The sequence below is a fragment of the Python bivittatus genome, unplaced genomic scaffold (assembly GCF_059951505.1).
Source record: "Python bivittatus isolate LINGU-HERP-01145 unplaced genomic scaffold, Pbiv_v1 ctg000590_np1212, whole genome shotgun sequence".
NCBI lineage: Eukaryota > Metazoa > Chordata > Lepidosauria > Squamata > Pythonidae > Python > Python bivittatus.
The window spans coordinates 1932561-1945363 of record NW_028277086.1 but is presented as its reverse complement, the minus strand read 5'-3'; the positions used below and the strand labels follow the sequence as shown (position 1 = coordinate 1945363).

At 55.4% G+C, this 12803-nt stretch overlaps 1 protein-coding gene across 2 annotated transcripts in view; it reads left to right on the top strand.

Annotated features, from left to right (window-relative positions):
• Positions 1-8997, top strand: part of ZC3H3 (zinc finger CCCH-type containing 3) — a 210494-nt gene extending 201497 nt beyond the window's left edge. The window contains exons 12-13 of one of the 2 annotated variants that reach the window (XR_015797541.1): positions 3643-4564; positions 6816-8997. Coding sequence is in view for 1 of the 2 variants with exons in the window: in XM_088148865.1 (XP_088004991.1) it covers positions 3643-3674 (32 nt within the window). In the remaining variant the exon portion in view is untranslated. Of the gene's footprint in view, positions 1-3642 lie in introns of both variants that reach the window. The other variant, XM_088148865.1, reaches the window with a different exon arrangement.
• Positions 8998-12803: the final 3806 nt, after the last annotated feature.

Here is a 12803-nt window from a genome sequence, read left to right as displayed (position 1 = left end):
TCTTCAGCATAAACTAAAAGTTGCCAATTTGACAACCTGGAAAAGATTGCCAGTCTTGCCTTGCAAGCTGTAAATCTTTTTACTTAAAGTCTCTCCCCCATATGGGCACCCAGGAGGAAGCCATCGCTTTGCATGTGTATCATCTTAGCAGTTTCTAATCTGTAATTTTGGCTGATTGTATAATGTCGGAGATGTCTGCCTGGTGTTCATCCACTTTGCCCTCAGCACTTCAGCCGGAGCAGAGAACTCTCTCCCTTGTCCAGATGGGATAATCCTGCGTTGCTCAGCCCAGTTTTGTCCCCTCCAACTCACATCTCCCCTGCCCTTTTCCCCAGCTGGCAGAGTCTGGCCCTTCCCCATGAATGCTGCTTCCTCTATGCCATTTTCCATGCAGACCTTGAGAAGATGACCTTGGCAATCTACTGTATCCTCTGTAGGATGCTCCAGTAGCAGAACCTGTTTGTGTAGTGCCCCACCCACCCACCCCTGCCGTTTCTTTGGCAGTTTTGTATGGCCAAAAGTCCCAAACTCTCCTTCATGCAGGACGTCTCCTCAATTGGCTAGAGAGCAAAAGGGCAGATTCCCTTGGCATGAATCTTGCCTGTATCCCCTGGGGATCAAGGAGGGGGCATCCGAGGGGGCCTCAGATCCACCTTCAGAAGTCCTGGGGGCCCTGATGGTGAGGCTGGCAAGCCGAGCAGTTGTGCTGCTGCTTTATGGCAGTCAAAAGCCCAAGCTAAGAAGTGGAAAAGGCGCTGGGCTTAGAGCAGAGCATCGTGTGCTTCTTGGGTAAGCGGAACCAAATGCGTGACAGCCCAGCGGACCCGCCTTCTGGGTTAACAAAACTCTGTTCCCGGGCTTGCACCAGATGCCCAAGCAAAGAAGCCGGCTGTGGGCTTCCCTTCTGAGACGAGCGCTGGGTCCAGTCCAGCGGGTGGTGGGAACTGACTCTAGGCTCGAAGAGCAGGAGACATTGTGGCCTCCAGTCCCTGGCCGCCTTTGAGTGCCCCGCCTTCCTGAAAACCTCTGGTGAGCCAGTGGGAAGGGGCTGCTCTCTCCGGGGCCCCTGGGGGTGCTGAGCCCCCAGGCTTCTTGCCTGGGGACGAGGGTGGCACGGCGGGTGGGCAGGGGGGCTGCTTCCTGGCCACTGTCTCTTTAAGCCAGATTAGCTGCGTCACAGGTGACTAATTGCCCCGTCCCCGGTGACTGCTGGGCCTCCCTCTGATGTATGGGTGTTATATTAAGGGTGGAAAGGTGCTAAATGAGTCCTCTTTATTTTACATAAATTAGCTCAAAAGTCATAAATCAATGCCATCGCTGCTCCCACTCCCCCCCACCCGCCTGTCTGCCCACCCACCCAAAGTTTGTTTATGCGAGTTTTAGAAGGCAGGTGGAGAACAGGTGACTCGGCCATCGTCCCCATCCAGCAACGGGCTCTTCTTGGAATAGTCCCTGGTCTCCCGAGGTCACAGTCCTCCCGGGAAATGGGTCAGGACCCACGGGTTCAGTTGAGTAGGGATAGGGGTTGAAGAGGCTACCGACAGAGGTCAGTCGGTCAGTTCTGCTTGTTTCTGAGCTGGAGCCAAAAGCCAAGGAAAGCTTGGCCCCTGGGCCAAAGTCCCCAGTGTTGGATCTCCCTGCTCTGCAGAGGCCCCCAAAGAAGGACTCTGCCGCCTTCTGCCCGCGGGCGTGAGGCTCCGGGTGGGCCAGTGAAATCCTGGGATTTTGCTTGCCCTGTGCGCCTGCTGGGAAGGGGAGGGACTTTCAGGCGGAGGCGCAGAAGCCGCTTCCCACATCGCTTTGGGCTCCTGGGACCGTTCCAGCCCGTGTCCCTCAAGCTCGGCCCCTGAAGCTGCCCTCGCCTCCCTCCAGTACCCCAAGTATCTTTGGGTTGCAGCAGCTCTGCGCACTCTGGAGAGCACCGGAGGGCCACTTCCACCCCTCTGCTGAAGTTGCCGAAACAGCTGGAAGCACGTCTCTCCCAACTGGCCTTGGGGGCATCTCCTTGGCGTTGGGTTGGTTTGAGTTTGTGCTTGTTGCTGTGTGCCACCCAGAGTCCTCCAGGACTGGGGCTGGTCAGAAGCTCCATTAAAGAAAGAGATCCTCAAATTCCACACGCTGAAAACTGACTCATTTGCGCACAGGTGCATGGTCCTGTTGGCATGCCCACCTCTCCGAGGCGTCCCCAGATCCCCCTAAGCATTTGCCGTGCAGTTTCTAGGCTGCGCTTTGGAGCCATCAGGTCTAGAAACTTGTTCTTGTTTTGAAAGCTGCCTCTGTTAGGCAGCTGGTTTTTCTCCCATCCTTCGGTGTGGGAAGTGCTGTGGTGCAGAGGCCTTGGTGGCGTCTTTGAAGCAGCTCACAGCGCCACACTATGGAGAGGTTGAGAATTACAAACTCGGATGGAGAGGGATGCCGTTGAGTGGACAGGCCTCCCCACCGCCAGCTCCGTTGCACCACAGCTGGGTTAAAGCCGTAGCCTCTCCTTCTTAAAGTTCAGAATCAGCAGCACAGTCTACCTTAATTTAAGGGGTGGGGCGAAAGCATGAATTCCACCCTTGGTTTTCATTGGGAGTTCCCGGGCTGAAAGTTTGGTGGCTCTCTCTAATGTCTTTTGATTAAAAAGGAGCTTCACTGGTTTTGTTTCAAATTGATCTCAGTTGTGTGACTCCTTCACCTTCTCCTTCAACACACCAGATCTTTTTGTACATCTGAACATTCTGCGTGGGAATGATTTTACCGGGGGTCAGATTTTTAGAGGGTTTTCTTTGTTTACTGCAGCTTAGTCTTTGCACGGTGCCTGGGAAGGCTCGGTCTGCGAGGTGAACCCCGTAAATAAGCGATCATGGGGTAGCAGTGCTCCTCACCCTGAGCTCCAGACCTTCTGCCTTCTTCACGACAGCCCCTCATTTCCCTAAATAGATGCTCCCATCAATTCATCTGTTTTGCACACGCCTTCTGACTTGCCTGCTGTTTGGTTACTGGCTGCTCTTCCTGCAGAAAACCTTGTGGAGATTAACAGTTGGCCCTCCTGGACAGTTGGATGCAAAGGCAAATGCCGGCCACAGCTGCTGTTAAACACACTGGGAGCCTTTGATCTGCAGACCGCTGCAGGAAAGCAATTCAGTCCCTAACTGTTGAACTTAACTGCAAACTGCCAGGGACTTCTGGAGCTGGTAGCACTTGCGATCCAGTACACAAGACAACAGCCATGGTGGCTTGAGGGTCCCTTGTGGGAGGGTCCAAGGTTCTCTTGCCCACTGCGGGAGGAGGGGCAGCTGTGTTGGGGCAAAGGGGGCAGCTCCGTCCTCTGTGTTGAATGGGGAGGCCTGCAGTCCAGCGACACCCAGCCCAGCACTCACAACGCTGTGGATCTGGATGCAAGACAAGAGTGCCCTGGCCTAGGAGGGGGGCAGGGCAGACCTCCCCTGTCTCCAGGTGTGGGGGTGAGAGCTGTGACACATCTGGGGGAAGGTACAGGTTGGGGAGGTTAATTAATAGGGTTTTGAAAGAGGAGGGAGTCTTGCAGAGTCACGGGAAGAATGCCAGCCGTGCTGCGGGCCTTTGGCAAGGAGGGTTTCTCTGCCTGCTTCGCTCCACTTTGAGAGTTGATCGCCGTCTTTTCTCTCTTCCCTCTCCTAGGAAAGCCCCTGCAGATCAAGCCCAGGCTGTGATGCCCCTCCTGCCAAAATCAAGGTCTACCCAGCCACCAAGCTTTGGCTCGCTCTCTCAGGGATCTGATGCCACCCCGGCAACTACCTCAGGGCAACGCCATGCCAAAGCAGAGGGGGTCCAGCCAGGACCTTGTGCCCCCTCCAGCAAGGAGCGCCACGTGCACCAAGATCTCTCTGTCTCCTGCATCCAAAAGGGCAACTTTGTGGTTTTATTATTGCGAGAGAGGAGCTCTTGGCCGTCCCAAGCTCCAAATCCAGCTACTGAGACTGCAGCTTCTGGTCCTTCTGCTGGGAAAGTCTTGGTGGCTCCACCATTGGCAGCCTTTAAGGAGACCCTCCACTCACCTCTGAGCCCCCAAAGGCAAGCGGTCCCGAGAGGCCCAAGTCTTTAGCAGCGCCCCCTCTCTCTCTCTCCCGGGCATCACAAGAAACTGGAAGGCATCTTGGCTGCCAGGGCTTGGCTGCCCTGGCCGGTGAGCTACTACTGCCATTCGCTTTCCCTGACACTTGGTCCTGAGAGGCTGACACTTGGTCCTGAGAGAAATGAGATTTCTGGGAGGGTGAAAGTGGTTTCCCCTTTCTGCTCTGGAAAAAACCTTGGGGGTGGGCCACCTCCATTCTTTGCAAGCTTTCTTTAATAGTTAATGCCAGGCTTTGGACTCACAAGGATTTGTAAAGTAGACCTGTCTGGATGCTTTTATTACACAGATGCAAGCAAAATGTTTATATTTGTAGACATGGTGAATTCCTTATACGTGATTCAGGTCCTCACTGCGAAGGGAAGCATTTCATTGTTTGCTGCATTTTTAGCTCTTCTTTAACCTGCTGGGGGAGCCTTCTTGGCCTGGCTCTCGAGGTCAGCTCTCGTCCTCCTTCCACGGCTGACTGAGGTGGGTGCGGCTTCTGGAGCAAGCCCAGGTCCTTCAAGCAATACGCTCGCGCAAGGGGTGCCCTGCCTGGGCAGAGGAATGGCATGCTCACCCCCCTCCCCCTGTCAGGGCAAAGCAGGAAGCAGGGCCTTGGTCTTCTGAGGTTTTGGGGATAACTGGAATTACGGTTCGGACCTGGAGTCCTCTGATGAGGTTCGACTCGTTATTCTAGCAAGGGATGACTGGAGTTCGAGGACACGAAGGGGACGAAGCCGAGCTAGGTCAGAAGCCAGCATAGCTCTCCCTACCCCCCCACCCCCCACCCCCCCCGGCATTTTCAGCAGCCTTTTGGTTGAAATGAATGGTGCTCCTTCCTTGCACTTCATTTGACTGCCCTGCCCAGCCCAGAATGATGTTGAGGTGTTTGTCCGATTCCATTTTTCAAAGATTAGGACCAGGCAAAGTTGAATATTGCCAACAGGAACCTGCAGCCACCTGGGGTCAGCCCTGCCATATTTTTCTTGTTCTCTGAACGCTTCTGCAGGATTTGCTTTGCCCTGCACCAGACCCCGAACATCCAGCTGAATTCCCTCCCCAAGAACTGGGGGTGGGGGGCATAAGTTCTGCAACAACAAAAGGATGGAGAAGAGTGACGAAGCAAAAAGCTTAAGAGGCAGTTTTGAGATAGTACTATTTTTCACTGTTTTGAAACTTCAGCCTTTCTGAACATAGAGAGAAGGGGGGCGGGGAAGGAGGCACTATTTCAAAATAGGCTCGGAACAAGGAGTTGCTGTGCTGAGCTCATTTGTCTTGGGGGTAATTTCTGGACTCTGGGGATAACAGATTAAAGAGCATCTGGTCCCCAAATTTATAAGAAGTCATATAGGTCCAAAAAATGAATAACTTAGAGTTACGAAATAGTTGAAGATGCTCTAGAAAAGCTGCATCTGCAGCGCTGGGTCAAATTGGGAAAACTATTCTTAGGGGCATGTGAAAAAGAAAAGAAGAAGAAACAAAGGGCCTAGAGAAGCTAGCATAGACCACAGTCCATTTGCAGGGCTGTGGTGCAAAGAGTGCCTTTGCAGGGATGGAGGGGAGTGCCCCCCACCCCCCTCCTCCTCCTCCTCCTCCTCCTCCCTTTTGGTCCTAGCCTTCAGGAGAGCTTCCTGGGGCCCGTCCAAGGGCCTCCTTCTCCTCAGGACCCCACAAACATTGCTTGGGCCGCCCCATCCTTCAGCTGCAGCGAGCAGCAAAATGCCCGCTCTTCCCCAGCTGGTGATTCAGCTCGGCTCATCCCCACCGAGCAACGGAGCTAATAAAAGATTGATTGGGAAGAGAGCTGCAATCTGCCACGCTCGCAATTCCGTGCCCAACTTCCCTCTCGTCCAGGGGATGGAGGGAGCAGCGAGAGGGCTATTAGCAGACACCCCTTTGATTGGGCTGCTTTTATTTCCCCCTCTCCGTTTCTTTATCTCCGTGATTTAATGTCCTGTCTGCCGGCATTCCCGATAGAGCTGAGGAGTGCTGGCCGGGCAAACCTTCCCTGCTCTTTGAAACTTGCTTTGTGCAAAGTGGAACAGGAACAGTAAGGGAGACCAAGCAGATTCAGAGAGGACAAACTGCCACTCTGTGGCTCAGTATATCTGGGTGGGCAGGTGGCGCTTCGTCCCTGCTTTCCAAGGAAAACGCCCCGAAGAGCACTTTGTGAAAAGAAGTGAAAAAAAACCCCTCTGCCAGATCAGAGCACACAGGTCTCATCTAACTTCCAGACGCTTCTTACTGAGATCATGCTGATCACGAAGGCAATAGCGTCTGATCCGGGCTCCTCTGCAGCAATTGCCATTTTGGTATATTGCACCTAAAGAGGAAATTTCTTATTACTTACTATGGCTAATAGTAGCCAGCTGGTTGATGAATTAGATGTTCTTTGAAACAGGTAGTTTAAAACTTCCCTCACCCTGATATCTTTCCCATGGGTGGAACTACAGTGCTCATACTTTCCCAGGTGGCCTGAGAATGAAGTCCAGCACATCTGAAAGGCACCGGGTTGGAGAAATTGCTTTAAATATCTAAACAGATCCAGTTCCAGCAAATGCTAACAGTGTTCACTGTTGGGTGAACTGTTGCTCTCTTCTGAATCTCTTGACCAGCATTCACTGGGAGGCCCCAGCTGGATTATGAGAGAGAGAACCCTCTCCATCTTCTCTGGAGGACAAGGGGACAACTTTAGTGTTGTTGGGTGACCTTTCCCTCTTCTCCATTCCAAACCCAGCCACAGCCTAACCTCTCATCCCTGGCTAAAGAAATTGAGATTGGATACTTGAGAAGATCTTCTGCCTCGGATTCCCTGGCCGAGGGTTTGGATCCTAGCAAGGGCTGCGAGAGAATGGATCCTCTGAGGAGCAGCAGAAGTGAGATGGAGCAGCTAAATCCCTGTCCAGAGCTTATCCAGACTCATCCTGGACAAAATTAAAGATGATTTCATGACTTAGGAGTCTCAGCCTGGATGGAGAATGAATCCTTTGCATCAGTTCTTCTGGGGAGATCAGGGAATCCCTTCCAGATTGGGATGGCAGTTGTCCGCATGGCTTCAGATGCATTTGTGTCTTCAGTGTTCCCCTGGAAGCAAATGTGATCATTTTCCAGACTCTACTGATTTCCTCTCCACTTCTCTAATTAGATGCCCTGCTGAGCTGAAGGAAGCAAGAATCCATAAGAATCAACCCTTCCGATCCTGTTGCTCTCTTGGTCAGTGCCTGAAGTGGTACCTGGTTGGGCGTAACTGAATCAGTCTGTTGGGCTGCCAACAACCGTGTCACACATCCTTTCCATTCCTCCTCCATTCAACATCCCTGGCACATGCAGACCGGGAGCCGTTGGCATTCTTTCCATCCAGCGTTGGCCCAGTGCCCCAGAGGGCTGCATTTGCAGTAATCAAAAGGGAGAGTTAGATCCTTCTGGGGAAGCAGCTGCTGTGTTCGAAGAAGAGAGTATTTTATCATGCAGTCAACACACACACTTCCCCCTGTGCCTCGGCCAGAGCTGTGCCACTTCTTTCTCTGCTTCTGTCTTGGTGCCTCTGGTAGGATCCCAATGACCCTCTAATGGAGAGACGGGCTGCTCCGTTGGCTGGGCCATTTGGGTCAATAGTGGTGCATTTGGCGGGGCAGTTCCCTGTGCCTGGCCCTCTTCCCTTATTGGCTGACATCTTGTCCCAGCTCGCAACTGGGGCCTTCCATAGACGTCCATCTCCATAATCCCCAGGGGATTAAAGGATCTGATGGCCAAAGGGTCTGGAGGACACCAGGCTGGAGAAGGCCTGCATCGTCTGTCTGGAGAATCAATCTGTCAGTTAGTAGCAGGTAGAGATTAATTCCTGGACAATTCCTCACTTTCCTGCAGCAGGCTGTTGCATAGTGAATATTGCGAGTAAATTTTCCTTCTGCGCCTGAGGATTATTTTGGTTTGGTCTCCGTGGCATCGTAACAGAGGTGAACAAATCATCTCAGCCTAGGAAATTGCAGCTATCAATTTTGACGAAGTCTCCTGCCGTCCTATGAGCCCCCCAATAAAAAAGTCTCAGCTAATGAGAGGGTAGCACTCTCGAACGCCTTTCAGTCTTTTCCATATTCATTAGGACCCGTCTCCTCAGGGCAGTTCATATGTTAAGTTCCTTTTCTTTAACCACATTTTCATGACCCCTCTGAGTTGCATGCCAAGAAAGTCTTGGTGGGGGAGAAATAGATTCTCCACTTGCAATCATCTCCACATGACCTGGATGCTCTGACAGCCACAGTGGATCTTACTTGGGAAGATGGATCTTACTTTGCACTGTTGGCTTTTAAAATACAGTACTTCTTTAAATATTATAAAAGCAACATGTAAAACATTGATAAAGCCATCCAAAGTATATTGTGGGGGGAAGGAATGGCACACTCCTCCATGCCCTGATTGGTTACCTCCAGCTGCTAAAAGCTGGAGCTCCATCTTCAAAAGCTATTTATTGAGGTTTGGAAACTGCTAAGGGAACTGTTTCAGCGCTTATGTGAGATTTGCCCCGTTCGACAGAGAAACTCTCATGACACGTGTGGTTCACAAAGAAGGTTTACTCATGCGTAACGTAGTAGTCACAAGCAAAGCCAGGACTGGCTTGGTACAATTGCATCACTTGTTATATTCCCCCCTTTCCCGCGCTTTTTCTCGCCTCGTGATCGCGTTGCGGCTGTGGGCTATTAGGCCCCCCAATGTCCCCCCTGATCGTTCATGATGGCAGGGTCGGTCAGAGTCCATTGTCCTTGATTGCCAGTCCCCCTCCGGCTGGGTTGGTCCCTCCCTGCTACGTGCAGACCCGCGGGTTCTGTGCTGCGTTGCGATCTTGTTTCGCTGCCTGCGGCCCCGTTCCTTGCTTGCTCGCGCCGTTATCAGTTCATAGTTAAAAGCTTCCGCTGCGGTTTTCCTGTTTAGCTGGCCGCAGGTGGCTCGTTAATTAGCGGCGCTTTCGGTTCCTCTTTTCCCCGCTAGCTACCGCCGGTGGATTCCGCGTGGTCTGGTTGCGAGCTTCCCTGCAACCCCGTGCTTCCCTGAAGCCTCGTGCTGACCGAACCTGACATGCCGCCCCCCTGACGACAACTCCCCCCCCTCGGTCCTATTTCGGCTTCCCGGGGTATTTACTGTAAAAGTCCCGCACTAGGTCCGGCGCCCTTATGTGGGTTTTACTCACCCATTCGCTGTGGGACTTGGGGAAATGTTTCCATTGCACTAGGAGCTGGGTCTGCCCCTTGTGCCTCCGGGCGTCCAGTATCCGGTTGATTTCGAAATGCTGCTCCCCCCCGACCATGATGGGTGGTGGTACTCCCTCCGCCTTGTGCCAGGCGTTCCCCGGCTGGTGCAACTTTAGCAGGCTGCAATGGAACACCGGGTGGATCTTCTCGAGGCTTTTCGGGAGCGTCAGCCTGACGGTCACCGGATTGATGACCTCCGAAATGGGGAACGGCCCCACAAACCTCGGGCTGAGTTTTTTCGATGCCTGGTGCGTCTTTAGGTTTTTGGTTGACAGATACACCTGGTCCCCCACTTTCCACTTTTCCTCGGGGAGCCTCTTGCGGTCCGCGTGCTTCTTGTAGTCGGCTTTGGCTCTTTGCAATGCCGCGTGCGCCGCTCGCCGGGTCTCGTCGATTTGGGCGAACCAGGCGTCCAGGGAGTTGATCTGGGATTCCGGCTGAGGCAGCTCCGGCATGGGGACGAAATCTCTCCCGGTGGCTACTTTGAACGGAGAGAACCCGGTGCTCTTGTGGACGGCGTTGTTGTATGCCACCTCCGCGAATGGTAGTAGCTCCGCCCAATCGTCCTGTTGGTGCCCCACGTAGCAGCGCAGGTACTGTTCGAGCCCCCGTTCAGGCGTTCCGTGGCTCCGTCCGTCTGCGGGTGCGCCGCGGAGGATAGGGCTTGTTTCGTCCCCACCCGCTTCAGGAACTCCCGCCAGAACCGCGCGATGAAGTTGCCGCCCCGATCGCTGACGATACGTCGAGGTGCGCCGTGGAGTCGGTAGACATGTTGCACGAACAGTCTCGCCAGCCCCTCGGCCGTGGGGACTCGCCGGCACGCTACAAAGTGCGCTTGTTTGGAGAATAAGTCCGTGACCACCCAAATGGCGGTCTTCCCCTTACTCTCCGGGAGCTCCACTATGAAGTCCATGGCGACCTCTTGCCAAGGGCCGTCGGGTTCCGCTACCGGCTGGAGTAGGCCTCTAGGTTTGCCTTTGGCTCCTTTCGCTGTTGCGCACACCGGGCAACCCCCGAGTACGCCTCCACGTCCTTCCGGAGCGTGGGCCACCAAAACTGCCGCCGGATTAAGTGGAGTGTCTTTACGAAGCCGTAATGCCCCGCGCTCCGGCTGTCGTGGGCTCTCTCCATGACCTCCCGTCGGCAACCCTCGGGCACGTACAGCTTTCCTTCGTGCCACCACAACCCCTCTTGGCCGGTTAGCGCCTCTCGGTTCTGCTTGAGCCAATCGTCCCGCTCCGCCGCCTCCGCGAACCCTTGCCTTACTTCAGACGCCGCGTCCCGTCGCTCCCCCTTGGTCTGGCTTCGGGTCACCGCCTTTGCAGCCAGCCTGCTGGCGGGGATGACGGAGTCCACGATCTCCTCCCGTAGGCTGGCGTGTTGGGGCATGCAAGACAGTCCATCCGCTAAGAAGTTGCGCTTCCCGGGGATGTGTTTCAGTGTGAACCTGAACCTCCCGAAGTATTGGGACCACCGTGCCTGTTTGGGGGATAGCTTACGCGGGGTCTTCAGGGCCTCGAGGTTCTTATGGTCCGTCCACACCTCGAACGGTTCAGTTGCCCCCTCCAGTAGATGCCTCCACGTGGCCAGCGCCCACTTGACCGCGTACGCCTCTTTCTCCCACACCATCCACCTCCTCTCCGTCTCGGTGAATTTGCGGGAGGCGTAGGCGCACGGGTGGATGGCCCCTCCGGGCTGGGTTGGAGCAGGACTGCTCCCGTTGCCACGTCTGATGCATCCACTTGGATTATAAACCGCCGGTCTGGGTCGGGATGGCGCAGGATCGGCTCCGCGGTGAACCGCTGTTTTAGTTCCTCAAACGCACCCTGGCATTCTGCAGTCCACGCGAGTGCCATGCTGGGCTTTGGGGGTTTCCCAGTGCCCTTGGTTTTTAGCAGGTCGGTTAGGGGAAGGGCGATTTGGGCGAAGTTCGGGATGAACTGACGATAGAAGTTCGCAAACCCTAGGAAGCTTTGGAGTTGCCTCCGGGTTCGCGGCGCTTCCCAGCCCAGGACATCCCTTACTTTCGCCGGGTCCATCTCAATTCCCCGGCTGGATATTCGGTAGCCGAGGTAGTCTAGTTGCTCTCGATGGAACTCGCATTTCGAGAGCTTTGCGTACAGCTGTGCCTTCAGCAGTCTCTGGAGCACCGTGCGCACCAGGCTCACGTGCTCCGCCAGGGTCTCGGTGTAGATGAGGATGTCGTCCAGGTAGACCAGGACGCCCCGGTAGAGTAGGTCGTGCAGCACCTCATTTATTAGCTGCATAAATACCCCCGGGGCCCCTTTTAATCCGAACGGCATCACGGAAAACTGGTAGCTTCCGAGCGGGGTGTTGAACGCCGTCTTCCACTCATCTTTTGCGCGGATCCTAACTCTGAAGTAGGCTTCGCGCAAGTCCAGTTTTGTGAACACCCTCCCCTTCGACAGATGCGACATCAAGTCCTTCATCAGGGGGAGGGGGTATTTGTACTCCGTGCTGATTGCGTTCAGCCCCCGGTAGTCTACGCACATACGGAGCGAGCCGTCCTTCTTCTCCCGGAATAACACCGGGGCAGCTAATGGTGACTTCGCGGGTTGGATGAATCCCCGCGCTAGGTTCTTGTCTATGAACTCGCGCAGGGCCCCCATCTCCCTCCTCGACAGGGAGTACATTTTCGGCTTAGGCAGGGTCGCTCCTGGCTCTAGCTCGATGGCGCAATCACTGGGCCGGTGTGGTGGGAGCTGGTCGGACTCCTTCTCCCCGAACGCTGCCGCCAGGTCTCGATACTGCCTCGGGATTCCGCCGCCCGTCGGGGGTTCCCCGGGTCCGGCCCCTCGCTTTGCGGTCGCCTCGCCAGTCGCCGCTGCCTCCACTCGCCTCGGGATCGTGGCGGGTCTCCGGGGTCCCGGCGCTGCTGCTGCTGCTGTTGCCGCCCGGGTCTCGGGCCCCATCTGCTCTCGCCCCGTCTCCCGGTGTCCCGGACCCTCCGCTTGTCCGCCGGTGGTTGCGGCTGCCTCCGTCTCCACGGCTCGGTCCCCTCTGCTCTCGCCCCTCGCCGGTCTGTCGACCCCGAACCGCACTGCCTCCGCCGTCCAGTCGACTCGTGGGTTCCGCCGCCGCAGCCACGCCAAGCCGAGTACCACCGCGTAGTCGGCCACCGGGACCACCACGAACCTCAGTTCTTCCCGGTGACTCCCGATTGTCATCTGGACCGGCTCGGTGTAATACTGAGCTGGCCCCCCCCCTGCCAGCGTGCCATCTAACTGGCTGAATGAAATGGGCTCCCGGAGGCGCCTCAGCTGTAGCCCGAGACCACCGCTGGGTGCATCAAGCAGTGGGTGCAGCCCGAGTCCAGTAGCGCCCGTAGCTGCGCCTCCCCTCCGGATCTCACCCCCCGGACGTGTATCCTCACCCGGAACGGTGGGCAGTCCTCGTCTCCTATTGGGTCCGCGCGCCTCGACTCCCCTGCTCGCACTGGGACGCCGTTCAGTGCGAGC